A 15292-nucleotide genomic window follows, 5' to 3' on the forward strand; every position below is an offset into this window, starting at 1 on the left:
AGAGAATATCTATGTATATGTATGTGTATGTGTAAATATTTTATATGTATATATAAAATATGAAACAGCTGTACACTTAATATCTGTGGTTCTAAAAACCAGGCAACTGTGTTAAAATAACCACTTAAGTCTACAACTTACAAAAGTGAAAGGTACTATACAGTGAACAAAGCTATGTATGGAGAATTGATTACTTTGAGTTTGCTTTTTTCTCTGCCTCAGACTTACTCTAATTTTATTATCAGACGATAATCCCTAGGAATGAGAAGTGAAATGCATTGAAATTTACTGAGTGTAATATGGGAACTTGTTCTTTTTTTGACAGGGTCTCACTCTGTCGCCCAGGCTGGAGTGCAATGGTGCAATCTTGGCTCACTGCAATCTTAACCTCCTGGGTTTAAGCTATCCTCCGGCCTTAGCACCCATAGTAACTGGGACAAAAGGCATGTACCATTATGCCTGGCTAATTTTTGTATTTTTTTGTAGAGATGGGGGTTTGCCATGTTGCACAGACTGGTCTCGCTCTCCTAAACTCAAGCTGTCATCCTGCCTCAGCCTCCCAAAGTGTTAGGATAGGAACTTGTTCTTATTTAACATTTGTTCTCATTTCTCATTGTATCAACTAGTAATTTTTGGATTCTATTAAAATTGTTTTGTCTGTCTTTCTCCCACAGGAGAAGAATTAGAATATGAATTTGATGAACAGGGACATAGCACTTGGCTCTGCAGGGTGAGGTATGTTTTTTTCTTATTAATGTTCATTTCTGGAAAATGGCCAATTTCAGGTTTAATGTATGGTTATAGATAACAACCAAAAAGTAGCTTTCATCTAATTTTAAGCTATTTCTAAATTTGAACCTTCATAGTTTAGTAACCCTTATATTATTGGAGAGTGGGGTGGAATGGGTAAGAAATAGAAAGAAAAGATTTTAAATCCAACATTGGCAAGATAAAAGAAGATGGATTCAAAGACTAAAAGGCCATCTAAAAAAAATGACTATTATCATAGCATAGTAGTTGTTTTCATGAGAATTGGAGCTTAATGCTGTGCTGTAATTCCCACCAACCCAATGAAGATTACCTGTGGATGATTCAACTGGAAAACAACTGGTGGCTGAGGCCATTCACTCAGGAAAGAAAAAAGAAGCAATGATCCAGTGCTCATTGGAAGCTTGTCGGATTCTTGACACTTTGGGATTGCTTCGGCAGGAAGCAGGTCAGTATATAGGAGCCCTTTTTTTCTAGGAAAAAAAAAGGAAAATTCGACACGAATGGTAATAAAACTTCTTTATGGGGGAATATATAAATTGTACAGAATTTTTTGAAGTGAAAAGAAAAAAATTCTCAATACCCTAAGGTGGCCACTGTTTATGTTCTCCCAGACATTTTCCATGCATATATAGATGTGTGCTGAGAACTAGATCCCTTAACAAAAAACAAACACTCATACACAAATGTAGTCATATTAATTACAATCTTTTGTGACTCACTTTTTTAACATAAGAATATATCATGGATATTATTATCATTATTATTATTATTATTTTTGAGATGGAGTCTCACTCTGTCACCCAGGCTGGAGTGCAGTGGCATGATCTCGGCTCACTGCAACCTCCACCTCCCAGGTTCAAGCCATCCTCCCACCTCAGCCTCACTAGTAGCTGGGACTATAGGCACACACCACCATGCACAACTAATTTTTGTATTTATTTATTTATTTATTTTGAGACGGAGCTTTGCTCTTGTTGCCCAGGCTGGAGTGCAATGGCGTGATCTTGCCTCACTGCAACCTCTGCCTCCTGGGTTCAAGCAATTCTCCTGCCTCATCCTCCCGAGTAGCTGGAATTACAGGCATGCACCACCATGCCTGGCTAATTTTGTATTTTTAGTAGAAACCGGGTTTCTCCATGTTGGTCAGGCTGGTCTCGAGCTCCCAACCTCAGGTGATCCACCTGCCTCGGCCTCCCAAAGTGCTGGGATTATAGGCATGAGCCACCGCACCTGGCCAATTTTTGTATTTTTAATAGAGATGAAGTTTCACCATGTTGGTCAGGCTGGTCTCGAACTCCTGACCTCAGGTGATCTGCCCGCCTTGGCCTCCCAAAGTGCTGGGATTACAGGTAGGAGCCACTCTGCCTGGCAGTATCAGAATATTAAGCATCAATACATTTAGTATGTATCAATATGTTAATTATGTATTTTGGTTTTTTTTTTTTAAAGTCTGAGTAGAGCATTATTTATTAGTAAGGCTTATATTATATTTTTATTATTGCAAATAACTTGTCTGGTTCAAAACTACCAAAAGCTTATAATAAAATATACTTGTTCCCTGTCTTACCCCTCCCTCAGCCTTCTTCCCTGCTTCTAGTTCTTCAGTTATTTATTCTAAAATTTAAAAACTTGTATTTTCTTTTGGTTAAAGAGTGGCTCACGCCTGTAATCCCAGCACTTTGGGAGGCCAAGGCAGGCAGATCACTTCAGGTCAGGATTGAGAGACTATCCTGGCTGGGCCACCGGTGAAACCCCATCTCTACTAAAATAGAAAAAAGGCCGGGCGCTGCAATTCAAGCCTGTAATCCCAGCACTTTGGGAGGCCGTAGACGGGCTGGGATCACGAGGTCAGGAGATCAGACCATCCTGCTAACACGGTGAAACCCCGGCTCTATTACAGCACCAGTCGGGCTGCAGGTGGCGGCCTGTGGTCCCAGCTACCGGGAGGCTGAGGCCGGAGAATGAGCGTGAACCCGGAGGCAGAGCTTGCAGAGCTGAGATCACTGCACTCCAGCCTGGCGACAGAGCCAGACTGGCCTCAAAAATTAGCCGGGCGCAGTGGCAGGGCTCAGTCTCAGCACTGGGAGGCTGAGGCAGGTGAGACGGTGTGAACCTGAGAGGGAGGCAGTTGCAGTGAGCCAAGATCAGAAGAACAGACTTCAGCTTCAAGCAACAGAGACAAAGACTCCATCTCTAAATAAATAACAAAATTTTAAAAAAATAAAACAACTGTCTTTCTTTTTTGAGGTGGAGTCTCGCCTGTCGCCTAGACTAGAGAGTGCAGTGGCATGATCCTCACTCACTGCAACCTCTGCTTCCGGCTCAAGCGATTCTTCTGCTTCAGCCCCGGTGCAGCTGGGACTACAGAAGGTACACCACATCCAGCCACTTTTTGCATTTTTAGTAGAGACAGGGTTTCACCATATATTGGCCAGGCTGGTCTCAACTCCTGGCCTCATGATCCACCACTGGCCTCCTGCTGGGATTAAAGGTGTGAGCCACTGCACCCGGCCTAAAAACACCTGTATTTCTAAGAACAAGACTATGCTGTTACAATTTGAGTCATTTATTTTAGACATTATATGTCGACTCTGCTAAATTAGTATTTAGTATTTACATGATTATGCTTATGCCAATATTAGTCATAACTGAGCAGTTTTATTTCTTTTTGTTTTTCCTAAGGGTAATAATTGTGTTTACTTTTCATGTGTTTGGGGCTTTTTTGTATTTCTTGCTCATTCCTCCCACACCTTTCAGGAGCCTCACCATATCAAACAACTTAATGATTAAGTAATTTATCAGTTCTGATTTTTTTTTTTGGAGACACTTTTTCTGAAGAGCACTATTTTTCTTTCAGGGCTTATTGCTCTGCAGATCTGCTATAGAACTGTCACCTGGGACTTAACTTTCCTATCATCCTTGAGATTCCCTTGTCTTTTCTCCAGGGTTGACTTTTCTGTTTCTTGATTCTCATATTCTCATATTTCTTGGTTTATTTCCTTGCACAGTAGTACATCCTTCTGTACTTTTAGCAGATAAAAAGCTGGTACAACACTAGAGGGCATGGGTGATGATAGTCTTCAATGAATTTCACATCTTTCCTTTTCTTGGTCTACTCTCTTGTTTTGGTAGACATACTCTAGTAGATATCAGAGAAAGCATGTATAGGAAATATACTTTATTAACCCTTCTCTTCTGAAAATATAATTATTGTAGCTTCACTCCTGATTAATAGTTTGGCTGGGAATACAATTCTAAGTTGGAAAAAGTTTTCCTTATTTTACATTCAATGTTGCTTTTGAGAAATCCTAAACTGTTCAGATTTTGATCACATTGTATGTCATCTTCTTTTCCCCTTGCCAGAGTTTGTAAGAGTTTCCCTTTGTTCTAAAGGTTCTAAAACTTAACTATGAAGTACTTTTCTGTGGGTCTATTTTTGTTCATTTTTCTTGTGGGATCCTTTTGATCTGGAAATCTTGGCTGTTCAGGAAGTTTTCTGCAATTATGCCATTAATTGTTTCATCCGTCTGTTTTCTATGGAATTTTATTATTCAGACTTTGGACCTCTTGGACAGACCATTTAAGTTTTTTTTCTTCTTTTTTTCATTTGTATGTCTTTTCATTCTTTCTGAGAGATTTCTGCACCTTTATCTTTCTGCCTTCTCTATTTTGCCATCAAAGTTTTAATTTCTTTCTCTTTTTTTTAAGGTTTTAAAATCAGGCAGTCTTTCATGCCAGAGAAGGCTCAAAGACTCCAAGGTTTTAATTTCTAAAAGTTCGTTTTTGGTTTTTGAATTGTCCTTTTTAAAACATAATATCCTGTTGTTTCGTGGGTTGTAAATATCTCCTTTCTGTTTTCTCCATGTTATTTTTCTTTTTATGTGGTCTCTGTTTTGCATGTTAAAGACTTTTCTTAGGTGTCATGTAATTCTTCATTGTAGTTTTTTAATTTGGGTATGTAAAAGGTGATTGACAGTTTGGAATATATAAGTGGGGTTTGTTGACTTTGAGCAGTACTGTTGAATGATGTGGGTCAGCCTTTTGTTGGGGAAACCTTGATGTAAGTATCCTTTTAGTTTTCCTCCTCTGTGAGCAAGATTCCCCCAGAAAGTGCTCTTCCAATCTCCTGCCTGAAAGGAAAAGACTGGCTGCCAGCATTCCTAGAGCTACGTGGTAGAAGGTGGCTGAGTAGCTTCTCATTTAGCAGTTTTCAGGACAGTACTATTTTTAGATTATAGTGCCCATGCCTTCAACTTTACTAGTCAACTCATAATCCAAAGGCTTTCTGTTTTACCCTTTCCAGAGATTAACCTCTGGATTTCTACTGCAGATGGAAAGGAGATGAGTAGGCAGGGAGGAAGATCTATTTCTCAATCAGTTTTTACTTAGTCCTCCATGACCGTACTATCCATCCCCAGTTACAGATGCATTTGAGGATTCTGCAGTATAATCACTTTGGCTCTCAGCTTTCCCCACTGTTTAGGATTTATCTTTTTAAGTTCTGCTAAGTTAGTTTCTACTCATAGGTCTACTTTCTAGTTTTCTAAAATTTAGATCTTTGTGAATTTCTTTCTTTCTTTTTTTTTTTTTGAGACGGAGTCTTGCTCAGTCGCCCAGGCTGGAGTGCAGTGGCGCGATCTCGGCTCACTACAAGCTCCGCCTCCTGGGTTCACGCCATTCTCCTGCCTCAGCCTCCCAAGTAGCTGGGACTACAGGCTCCCGCCGCCACACCCGGCTAATTTTTTGCATTTTTAGTAGAGATGGGGTTTCACGTGTTAACCAGGATGGTCTCGATCTCCTGACCTCGTGATCCGCCCACCTCGGCCTCCCAAAGTGCTGGGATTATATATTTTTAATAAAGACAAGGTCTTGCTATATTGCCCAGGCTTGGATAACTATACTTAAAAAACATCTCTTTACTATGGTTTAGTGGAGTTTAGGAAAAGAGGGAAATTAGGTATGTGTGTTTAATGTACCATCTTAACCTGGAAATTAGGCTTATGTTAATAAGGACTATTTTGCTTGCAAATAAGAGAAGTCCAATTCAAACTAGCTTGGGGAAAGGTTATTGGCTGCAGAAGCTGGGAAGAATAGCTCAGGATGAAGGAACAGGAATGAAGGACCAACTACATGAACCAGAACCTCAAGTTTGGTACTACCAAACTGGACTCACATCACCAGGACATATACAAGCTGTATGTGTGTGTGTCTCTGTGAGTGAGTCTGTCTCATGAGTACGTTTTTAAACTTTGCAGACAAATTCTTACCCTGTGCTGAAAAGCTGATTGCTTACAGCTCTGAACTTACAGTCTGTCACTTTAATAACCTCATTGTAAAGAGAACCTCTTTACCCCATCTCTAAATATAAATATGAGGGAAAGAGTCTTACTGATTTGGCTTTGGTCCTGTAACTATCCCTAAACCAGATAAAATGGGGGAGGAATTTTCTAGGGAAAGAGGTACTTTTATCAGAACAGAGGGAGTAGAATGTTGTAGGGTGGACAAACAAGTAGTAGCTGTCATAGTCTCTTATTGATGGACTCTCTACATATTCACTGTTATAAATACTATTGCATTGATATTTATAGAATAAATTTCTAGAAGTGAAATTGCTGGATCAGTGCATTTTTAATGGCAGATATTGTAGGCTTGACCATCAAAAAGGTTGTATCAATGTACATTCCCACCAATTATTAATATTTTTATGTTTTTCTAGTTTAATAGATGAGAAGTATCTAATTTTTAAATTTGTACTTTTTTTTAAGGTAACATCTTTTAAAATATTTATTGTATTTTTCTGTGAACTGCTTTCATTATTCTTTTTCAAATTTTCTTTTGGGTTATTGGCCTTTTTCTAATTTCTTGTTTTCCTTTTTCCTCATTGATTTTTTTTTTTTTTTTTTGAGATAGAGTTTCTCTCTTGTTGCCCAGGCTGCAGTACAATGGCGCTTTCTTGGCTAACTGCAACCTCTACCTCCCAGGTTCAAGCAATTCTCCTGCCTCAGCCTCCTGAGTAGCTGGGATTATAGGTGCCTGCCACCATGCCCATCTAATTTTTGTATTTTTAGTAGAGATGGGGTTTCACCATGTTGGTCAGGCTGGTCTTGACCTCAGGCGATCCACCCCTCTTTGGCCTCCCAAAGTGCTGGGATTACCACGCCTGGCCATCCTCATTGATTTTTAAAAGCTGTTTGCTCATTAAATAAATTAACTGTTTGCTTTAATGAAAAATTATTTAATAAGAAATTGTGGAAAAATAAACATAATAGAAAAGTGTACCATTTTAACCTTTTTAAGAGTACCACTCAGTGGCATTAAGTACATTCACAATGTTATGGAACCATCAACACTGTTCATTTCGGAACTTTTTTTATCATTCCATACTGAAATTCTGTACCTGTTAAACACTAACTTCATTCTCCCTCCTTCCCAGCTTCTGGCAACCACCATTCTACTTTTCTGTCTCTATGAATTTGACTACTTTAGGTACCTCATATAATGCAGTAAGTGTCCTTTGATGTCTGGCTTATTTCAGTTAGTATAATGTCTTCAAGGTTTAGCCCTTTGTTTTTATACGTAGTTTGGCAGCTTGTAGAACCTCTCTTTCAGTAGTTGTTGGTGACATTTTAAGCTCCTTGCCTACTTGCCTTCTTTCTTTCTATTTTCTTTTTTAAAAACTTATTTATTCATCATTTTGTCTACCTCTAGTATCTCGGAAAAGGAAAGCCAAGAACTGGGAAGATGAAGACTTTTATGACAGTGACGATGACACATTTCTTGATCGGACTGGCCTGGTCGAGAAGAAGCGTCTGAACAGAATGAAGAAGGCTGGCAAGATTGATGAGAAGCCAGAGACCTTTGAATCATTGGCAAGTTTTATTTATGGAAGTAGCTGTGGTATTTAATAGTTTAATTTTTAATAAAATAATGTATTATTTAAATATGTTTTATGATAATTATAATTTTTAAAGTAGTAGCATTGAAATCTGATACTGAAGTACAACTTTTGTGGTCTGTTAATTTAATGGTAACAAACAACTAGTCTTATCCAAGTTGTTTGAAAAAGATTTGGCTTGCTGCTAGATACTTTCCTCCAGGATATTGATCCATTAATTAACATTCTTTGGATATGATAGTACCTCTCTCAAAGAGAAAGGAAAAAGTTCCAAGTTAGGGCATTCTGAGGTGAAATTGACTTTAGCCTCCTGGCAGTCAAGAGAAGTCAAAGGAATTTTGAAGAATGTAGTATGGTAATATGTAGTCTGAAACAGTATATTATCAGGAAATTATCACAAGGTGACATGTGCTAACGGGTAGGTAACAAACAATAATAGGTAGGTAATAGGCTTCCTATTTGACTAGAAAAAAACATAAGATTAATAATGCAGAGCTTGACCAGAATATGGGGAAGTGGACTCAATTGGTGGGAATGTACAATACAGCCTTTTAAGTGATCAATCCTGTGACATCTGTCAACATTAGAAATGTATTGATTCAGCAGTTGCACTTCAAGGAATTTCTTACAGGTATTAATTTATAGTAGGATTCAGAACTTAAAACATTACCCAACATCTATCCTTTCGACTTATGTGAAAACCAATACCTTGAGCTCTTTCTTCTGAGTAAAATAAAGTCTGAGTTATTCATTCTGTTTAATTCTGTGTTTTTAAATTCAGAAATAAATTAAATTTGGATTTAACACATAAAAAGTGTTAACTCCAGGCCAGGCGTGGTGGCTCACGCGTAATCCCAGCACTTTGGGAGGCCGAGGCAGGTGGATCACCTGAGGTCAGGAGTTCAAGACCAGCCTGACCAATATGGTGAAACCCCGTCTCTACTAAAAAAAAATACAAAAATTAGACAGGTGTGGTGGCGTGCGCCTGTAGTCCCAGCTACTCTGGAGGCCGAGACAGGAGAATTGCTTGAACGTGGGAGGCAGAGAGGTTGCAGTGAGTTGAGATCATGCCATTGCACTCCAGCCTGAGTGACAGTGCGAGACTCCGTCTCCAAAAAAAAAAAAAAAAGCATTAACTCGGGCCAAGTGTAGTGGCTCACACCTGTAATCCCAGCACTTTGAGAGGCTGAGGCAGGCTGATCACGAGGTCAAGAGATTGAGACCATCCTGGCCAACATGGTGAAACCCTGTCTCTACTAAAAATACAAAAATTATTTGAGTGTGGTGGCACGCACCTGTAGTCCCAGCTACTCAGGAGGCTGAGGCAGGAGAATCACTTGAACTCGGGAGGCAGAGGTGGCAGTGAGCCGAGATTGCACCATTGCACTCTAGTGTGGCGACAGAGCGAGATTCCATCTGAAAAAAAAAATAAAGCGTTAACTCCATAAGTAGCAGTTTAACTGGACTTTTGAGTTATTCTTCTTAAAACTTCTAGTAACAATAATGAAAACAGGAGGATGATAAGGAAAAAGTTTGAAAGAAGAAAAACTTTTTAACCCTGTTGATTTGGGTGTTACAGGTTGCAAAATTAAACGATGCTGAAAGGGAGCTTTCTGAAATTTCTGAGAGATTGAAAGCCTCAAGCCAAGGTAAGTTTTTCATCAAATATTTATTATTATACTATATATAGTGCTCTGTGCTAGGCACTGGGGCTACATTAGTTAATAAGAAATACCATACAGAATATGGAGCCTTTCAAAGGAGCAACATACTGTTTTAGAACTAGAAAGAACATTGTAAATAATTTGGTTTAACCTCTTTATTTAATAGTTGAGGGGAATGAAACCCATTGAGACAAAATGACTTCCCAAAGTCTCATGGCTATAACCTGTTCCTTATTCCTATTACTAGTGATGTCCTCTTTCCAGTTTTATGTTAGTGACTTTTTTATGGAAACTTTGGCTGAATTTTAAAATATTTGGGATCATCTTTCTAAACATGTGTTATTTTTTTTCTTGGACAGTTCTATCAGAGTCTCCGTCTCAGGATTCTTTAGATGCGTTCATGTCAGAAATGAAATCAGGCAGTACATTAGATGGTGTGTCCCGGAAGAAACTTCACCTGAGAACTTTTGAACTGAGAAAAGAACAACAGAGACTTAAAGGGTTAATAAAAATTGTAAAGCCAGCAGAGATTCCAGAACTAAAAAAGTAAGTCTTAGTTATATTTGGAATTCTAAATAAGTATGGTAACGTAGATAACATTTTCAATTATTGCTTTATCTTCTTAAATAATCATTATATAATACAAATGTAATACAAGAAACCCTTTAAAGCACAGAAGGCAGTGGTTTCATAGAATAACTGAAAACCTGTTTCATATTTGTGAAATACAGTCTGATAGAGGATTTTCTGACAAAACTATGTTGATTTCTGATACATTGGAAGGTTCTGAAGGTTTTTTTTTAATCTTTTAGTGTGGAATAAACTCCTTTAAAAAGCATCATGCACAAAAAGCTAATTTATCTAATATGAAAAGACCTCTGAGGCTGAGTGTAGTGGCTCACGCCTGTAATCCTAGCACTTTGGGAGGTTGAAGCAGGCAGATCACTTTCAAGACCAGCCTGAGTGATACGGCCCAACCCTATCTCTACAAAAAATAAAAACATTAGCCAGCCATGTTGGAGCATACCTGTGGTCCCACCTACTTGGGAAAGCCGAGGTAGGAGGATTGCTTGAGCCCAGGAGTTCGAGGCTACAGTGAGCTGTGATCGTGCCATTGTACTCCAGCATGGGTGACAGAGGAGAAAAATCGGTAAAGGATGTGTACTCACAGACCACAGAAAAAGAAATACAAATAGCATCTTTTATACAAAGACGCTCAACTTCATGATCATGAGAGAAATACAATACTACAACCTAATACCTTTTTTTTTTTTTTTTTTTTTTTGAGATAGGGTCTCACTCTGTCACCCAGACTGGAGTGCAGTGGCACAGTGACAGCTCACTGCAGCCTTGACCTTCTGGGACCAAGTGATCCTCCTGCCTCAGCCTCCCAAGTAGCTGGGACCACAGGCATGCCCCACCATACCTGGCTGATTTTTAATTTTTTGTAGAGATGGGGTCTTGCCATGTTGCCCAAGCTGGTCTTGAACTTCTGGCCTCAAGCGATCTGCCAACTTCAGCCTCCCAAAGTGCTGGGATTGCAGGTGTGAGCCACTACACCTGGCCTTAATACCATTTTTATATATGAATTTGATTAAGATTAATTATGATTTTATACTGTGCTGATGAGGCTGACAAAAAGGCACTTTCTTATATTGCTCATTGAAGGACAAATTAGTTACATTCTCTATCCTGATTACAAATGCACATGCCCTTTGATCTATTTCATTTCTAGGAATTTGTCCCTCACATACTTAGGAAATGATGTACAGCATTGTTTATATTAATAATAGTAAAAGATTAGAAATCCCCTAAATGTTTATCAAAGGGGATGGATTAAATTATTTATAATATAGATATACAATAGAACACCATATAGCTGTTAAAAAAAGAGGCAACTATATGTAAGATATGAAACACTATCAAGATGAGTAACAAAAGCAAGGTGCAGAACGGTGTGTATAACAGACACTGTCTGTAAAAATGATGGCGGGGGAAGAATACATAGGTAAGTAGGCCATTGCTTATGTTCATAATATCTGTTTAGGTCAGGTTCCCTAAAAACAGACTGAATCGGAGATTCATCTGCAAGTGATTTATTAAGAGAGTGCTCTCTGGAGAAATCTATATGGGAGTGAGGGAAGCAGGAGAGGGCAGGAGAAGAAGCTGGACTAAGATATGGTTTCAGGAGAGCCTGAATGGCACCACAGATGCCATGGAGGCAAGGGGCTTGGGTTTTCATACCCCGTCCTCCCAACCCTTCATTGGTCATAGGCTGCCCATGACTTGGGGGTGGGAGGGACCCACAGTAATTCTGGGAAGGGTGCAGATGTAAACCTTTAGCAGCCGATGTCTGCTGTAGCTGTTTGGCCTGATAAAGGGAATCTGGGAGGGATAGCACCTGCTACTGTATCTCTGGAAAGATTAGTTAAAAACTAGTAATACTGATTGCCAATGGGGAAGGCAACTGGGTGGCTGGGGGACAGCAATGGGAGGGAGACTTTTCACAGTATATGTGCTTTATACTTGAGTTTCAAACATGTGAATATACTTTCTATTCTATTCAGATATACTGAATTTTGAAAAGAAAATCCTATACCAAATAGCCATACCACCTTAGGTCTAAATTTACTGTAATATAGTTGCAGTTCTAGTTTTAAATAACAAATAACTGGAAAAAGTAAGAATCATATAATAATTTTGTTAGAGTAAAACTATTTGTTAATAAAGTGGCTGGGGACAGTGGCTCACATCTGTAGTCCTAGCACTTTAGGAGAATGAGTGAGGTGGGAGGATGACTTGAGTCCAGGAGTTTGAGACCAGCCTGGGCAACATAGTGAGACCCTGTCTCTACAAAAAATAAAAACTGCCGGGCGCGGTGGCTCACGCCTATAATCCCAGCACTTTGGGAGGCTGAGACGGGCGGATCACGAGGTCAGGAGATCGAGACCATCCTGGCTAACACGGTGAAACCCCGTCTCTACTAAAAATACAAAAAATTAGCCAGGCGTGGTGGCGGGCGCCTGTAGTCCCAGCTACTCGGGAGGCTAAGGCAGGAGAATGGCGGGAACCCGGGAGGTAGAGCTTTCAGTGAGCCGAGATCGTGCCACTGCACTCCAGCCAGGGTGACAGAGCGAGGCTCCATCTCAAAAAAATAATAAGATAAAAAATAAAATAAAATAAAAAAATAAAAACTTAGCTGGGTATGGTGGTGCTCATCTGTAATCCCTGCTACTTGGGAGGCTGAGGTATCACTTGAGCCTGGGAGAGTGAGGTTTCAAGACCCTATCTCAAACAAACAAAAACAACAACAACAAAAAAAGCAAATCTCTGCTTTGGAAAACAACAACAACTTTTGGGGCAATAATAATAATAATAATAAAATGAAAACGAAATACGTCTCAGCTTCCTCCAGAGCCTCCTTTCCTACTATCAGTCTGTGTGCTTGCCTGGTTTTTCTTCCCTTTCTTATTTTGGATACTGGCCTAGATGTGTATCTTCTTCCTCCTCTTTTCACTTAAGGGTTGAACTTCCATACTTTCTGCCTCCTACCCTAACCCCTGCAAGCAATCTTGATTGTGATTCCATCTTCCGCTTTTTCATCTCCTTTGAGCCAGTCTTAGCTTATCCTCTAGGCCAGCCCAGCTTTTTAATGTAGCTGAAAACATCTCTGTTGCTGTTGCTTCTGTCTTTCTATGCCAGAGCCTTCCTGAGGCCTGTGGGGAAGGGTGTGAAGGATAATGATTTGACGAAATGTCCTTCACAGCCAGGCAGGCAGCATTCTTCTGGTGGCCTTAGCAAGGGAATGGGTTTTATCTTGGTAGGGAGAAAGGGGGTTGAGGCTGGACCTAAGAGTGCTACTAAGGGGGTAAGACTTAGGTAAAAGAAGGCAGTAGTAGCAAGGAGGGCTTCAGGGAGGGCCAGGTAGCCAGCATCTGGTATGGGTGACTGTGAGTCGAGTGTCAGTACTGTCCTTATATTCCAGTTTGCAGGGCTGTCACATGGTCAATGTGAAGAAAGCATAGGGCTTTGTTTTCGGTCTAGTATGGTTATTCTGGGGTTTCCTCTGTCTCCTCATGCCATATTGTCACTGTCACCTCTGCCTGCTCTGAGTATCTTTTCAACTCAACTGCCATCCCTTTTGTTTTTGCTCTGTTCTCCCCCTGCCTTTCTAATTTCTACTGTCTTTTCTTTATACCCTTCCTCAGCTTTGCCCTAGTGGGCTTAGCTTTTATAACTCTCTCCAGCCATTGAGAATGCTGACAGTCTCAGCAGCTGCAGCCTCTCACTAAATCTTTGTCATTACTACACTGGGTATCCTGCATACTCTACCCCCATCCCCATGCACACTTTTTTTTTTTTTTTTTTAAGCGCTCAGAGCTATTGCAGTTAAGTGGGAGCTCCAGATAAGTAAGACACCTTCAGAGGTTGGTGGGAAATAGGGCTTTACATCATGGATCCATCTCCTGCTGCTTACATGTTCTCCTTTGCAAGTGACCTTTGTACTGTAGTCATTTCATGGGTGTGAAGTCATGTAGCATGTTGTAAATTACTTGACTAAGGAGCAGCCTCATCAGGCCCTTAATAGCTCTGTGTCTGTGACAGTCAGCATTGTTCTTGTCCATTCAAAAACTGTTGGTCTGAATACCTCTTTCTTGTTGTTATATGCTTAGATATTCATTTTGTGGTAATTTTTATTTTGCCAGAGGTTTCTTTGTCAGTGTCATGGTATTTTTAGATAAAACTTTGGACTCACTGGAATAGATGTGTATAATTATTCTTTCTTCCTAGGACTGAAAGTCAGACTACAGGTGCAGAAAACAAAGCTAAAAAGCTTACATTGCCTCTGTTTGGTGCCATGAAAGGAGGAAGCAAATTCAAATTAAAAACTGGAACAGTAGGGGTAAGTTGTGAGTCAGGGTGTTAAACTTTTAGCCCTTGAGTTATCCCTGAGCTAATTTTTCTCTTTTCTTTTTTGAAACTACAAATGACTCATTCCATAGTAATGTGAGAAAGGGCTGTGGGCTTGGTATGATCACATCTTTCCCAGAACATGGTTCTTGGATTCTTTTTTTTTTTTTTTTTTGGAGACAGAGTCTCGCTCTGTCACCAGGGTGGAGTGCAGTGGTGTGATCTCGGCTGACTGCAACCTCCACCTCCCGAGTTCAAGCAATTCTCCTGCCTCAGCCTCTCGAGTAGCTGGGACTACAGGCGCGCTGCACCACGCCCAGCTAATTTTTGTATTTTTAGTAGAGATGGGATTTCACCATATTGGCCAGGATGGTCTCAATCTCTTGACCTCGTCATCCACCTGCCTTGGCCTCCCAAAATGCTGGGATTATAGGCGTGAGCCACTGTGCCTGGCTGGTTCGTGGATTCTTTTTCTCAGCTTAGGGTTATCAAGAATTGATGAATTAATTTATGCCAATCAATGTGCAAGTAAATGGTTTGTAAATTAGAATACTAGTTTATTAATTTCTCATGAATGTTGCATTTAAGAATTGGTCTCCTGCATTAAATGCTTTTCCCCAGGTGGATAGATATAGTATTCAGACTCACCAACATTTGTTAAGAACATAATGTGTGCACCTGCCTCTGCCAGATGATTTTTTTTTCTTCATTTAATCCTTCCAACACCTTGTGCTGTGTGGGAATTATTACCTCTTACAAATGAGGAAATAGAGTCAGAGAAGTTAAATACCAGATCACACCAGCATTATGTAACTAAGCTGGTAATCAGATCTAGGTCTGTCTCTTGAGCTTTATGATTTCCCTGCTATCCTCCAATATATGTCTGTATGTTTTTGCTTTATCTATATTCCTATTCATGGATTCAGTTTTTAAAAGGTTTTCATTACCCCTAAGAGCTGAACCTTGAGTAGTTTGCTAGGGCCACCATAACAAAATACTAGGGATTGGGCAGCTTAAACAACATCAATTTATTTGCTCACAGTTGCCAGCA

General features: G+C 39.9%; 1 protein-coding gene across 1 annotated transcript in view; it reads left to right on the forward strand.

Annotated features, from left to right (window-relative positions):
• The window catches only part of SLC4A1AP (solute carrier family 4 member 1 adaptor protein), a 31178-nt gene that overhangs the window by 4336 nt on the left and 11550 nt on the right, over positions 1–15292 (forward strand). The window contains exons 4-9 of the mRNA XM_003908436.5: positions 675–735; positions 1077–1216; positions 7480–7640; positions 9246–9315; positions 9690–9876; positions 14122–14233. Of these exons, the coding sequence (XP_003908485.2) occupies positions 675–735; positions 1077–1216; positions 7480–7640; positions 9246–9315; positions 9690–9876; positions 14122–14233 (731 nt within the window). The remainder of the gene's footprint in view (positions 1–674; positions 736–1076; positions 1217–7479; positions 7641–9245; positions 9316–9689; positions 9877–14121; positions 14234–15292) is intronic.

The sequence above is a fragment of the Papio anubis genome, chromosome 14 (assembly GCF_008728515.1).
Source record: "Papio anubis isolate 15944 chromosome 14, Panubis1.0, whole genome shotgun sequence".
NCBI lineage: Eukaryota > Metazoa > Chordata > Mammalia > Primates > Cercopithecidae > Papio > Papio anubis.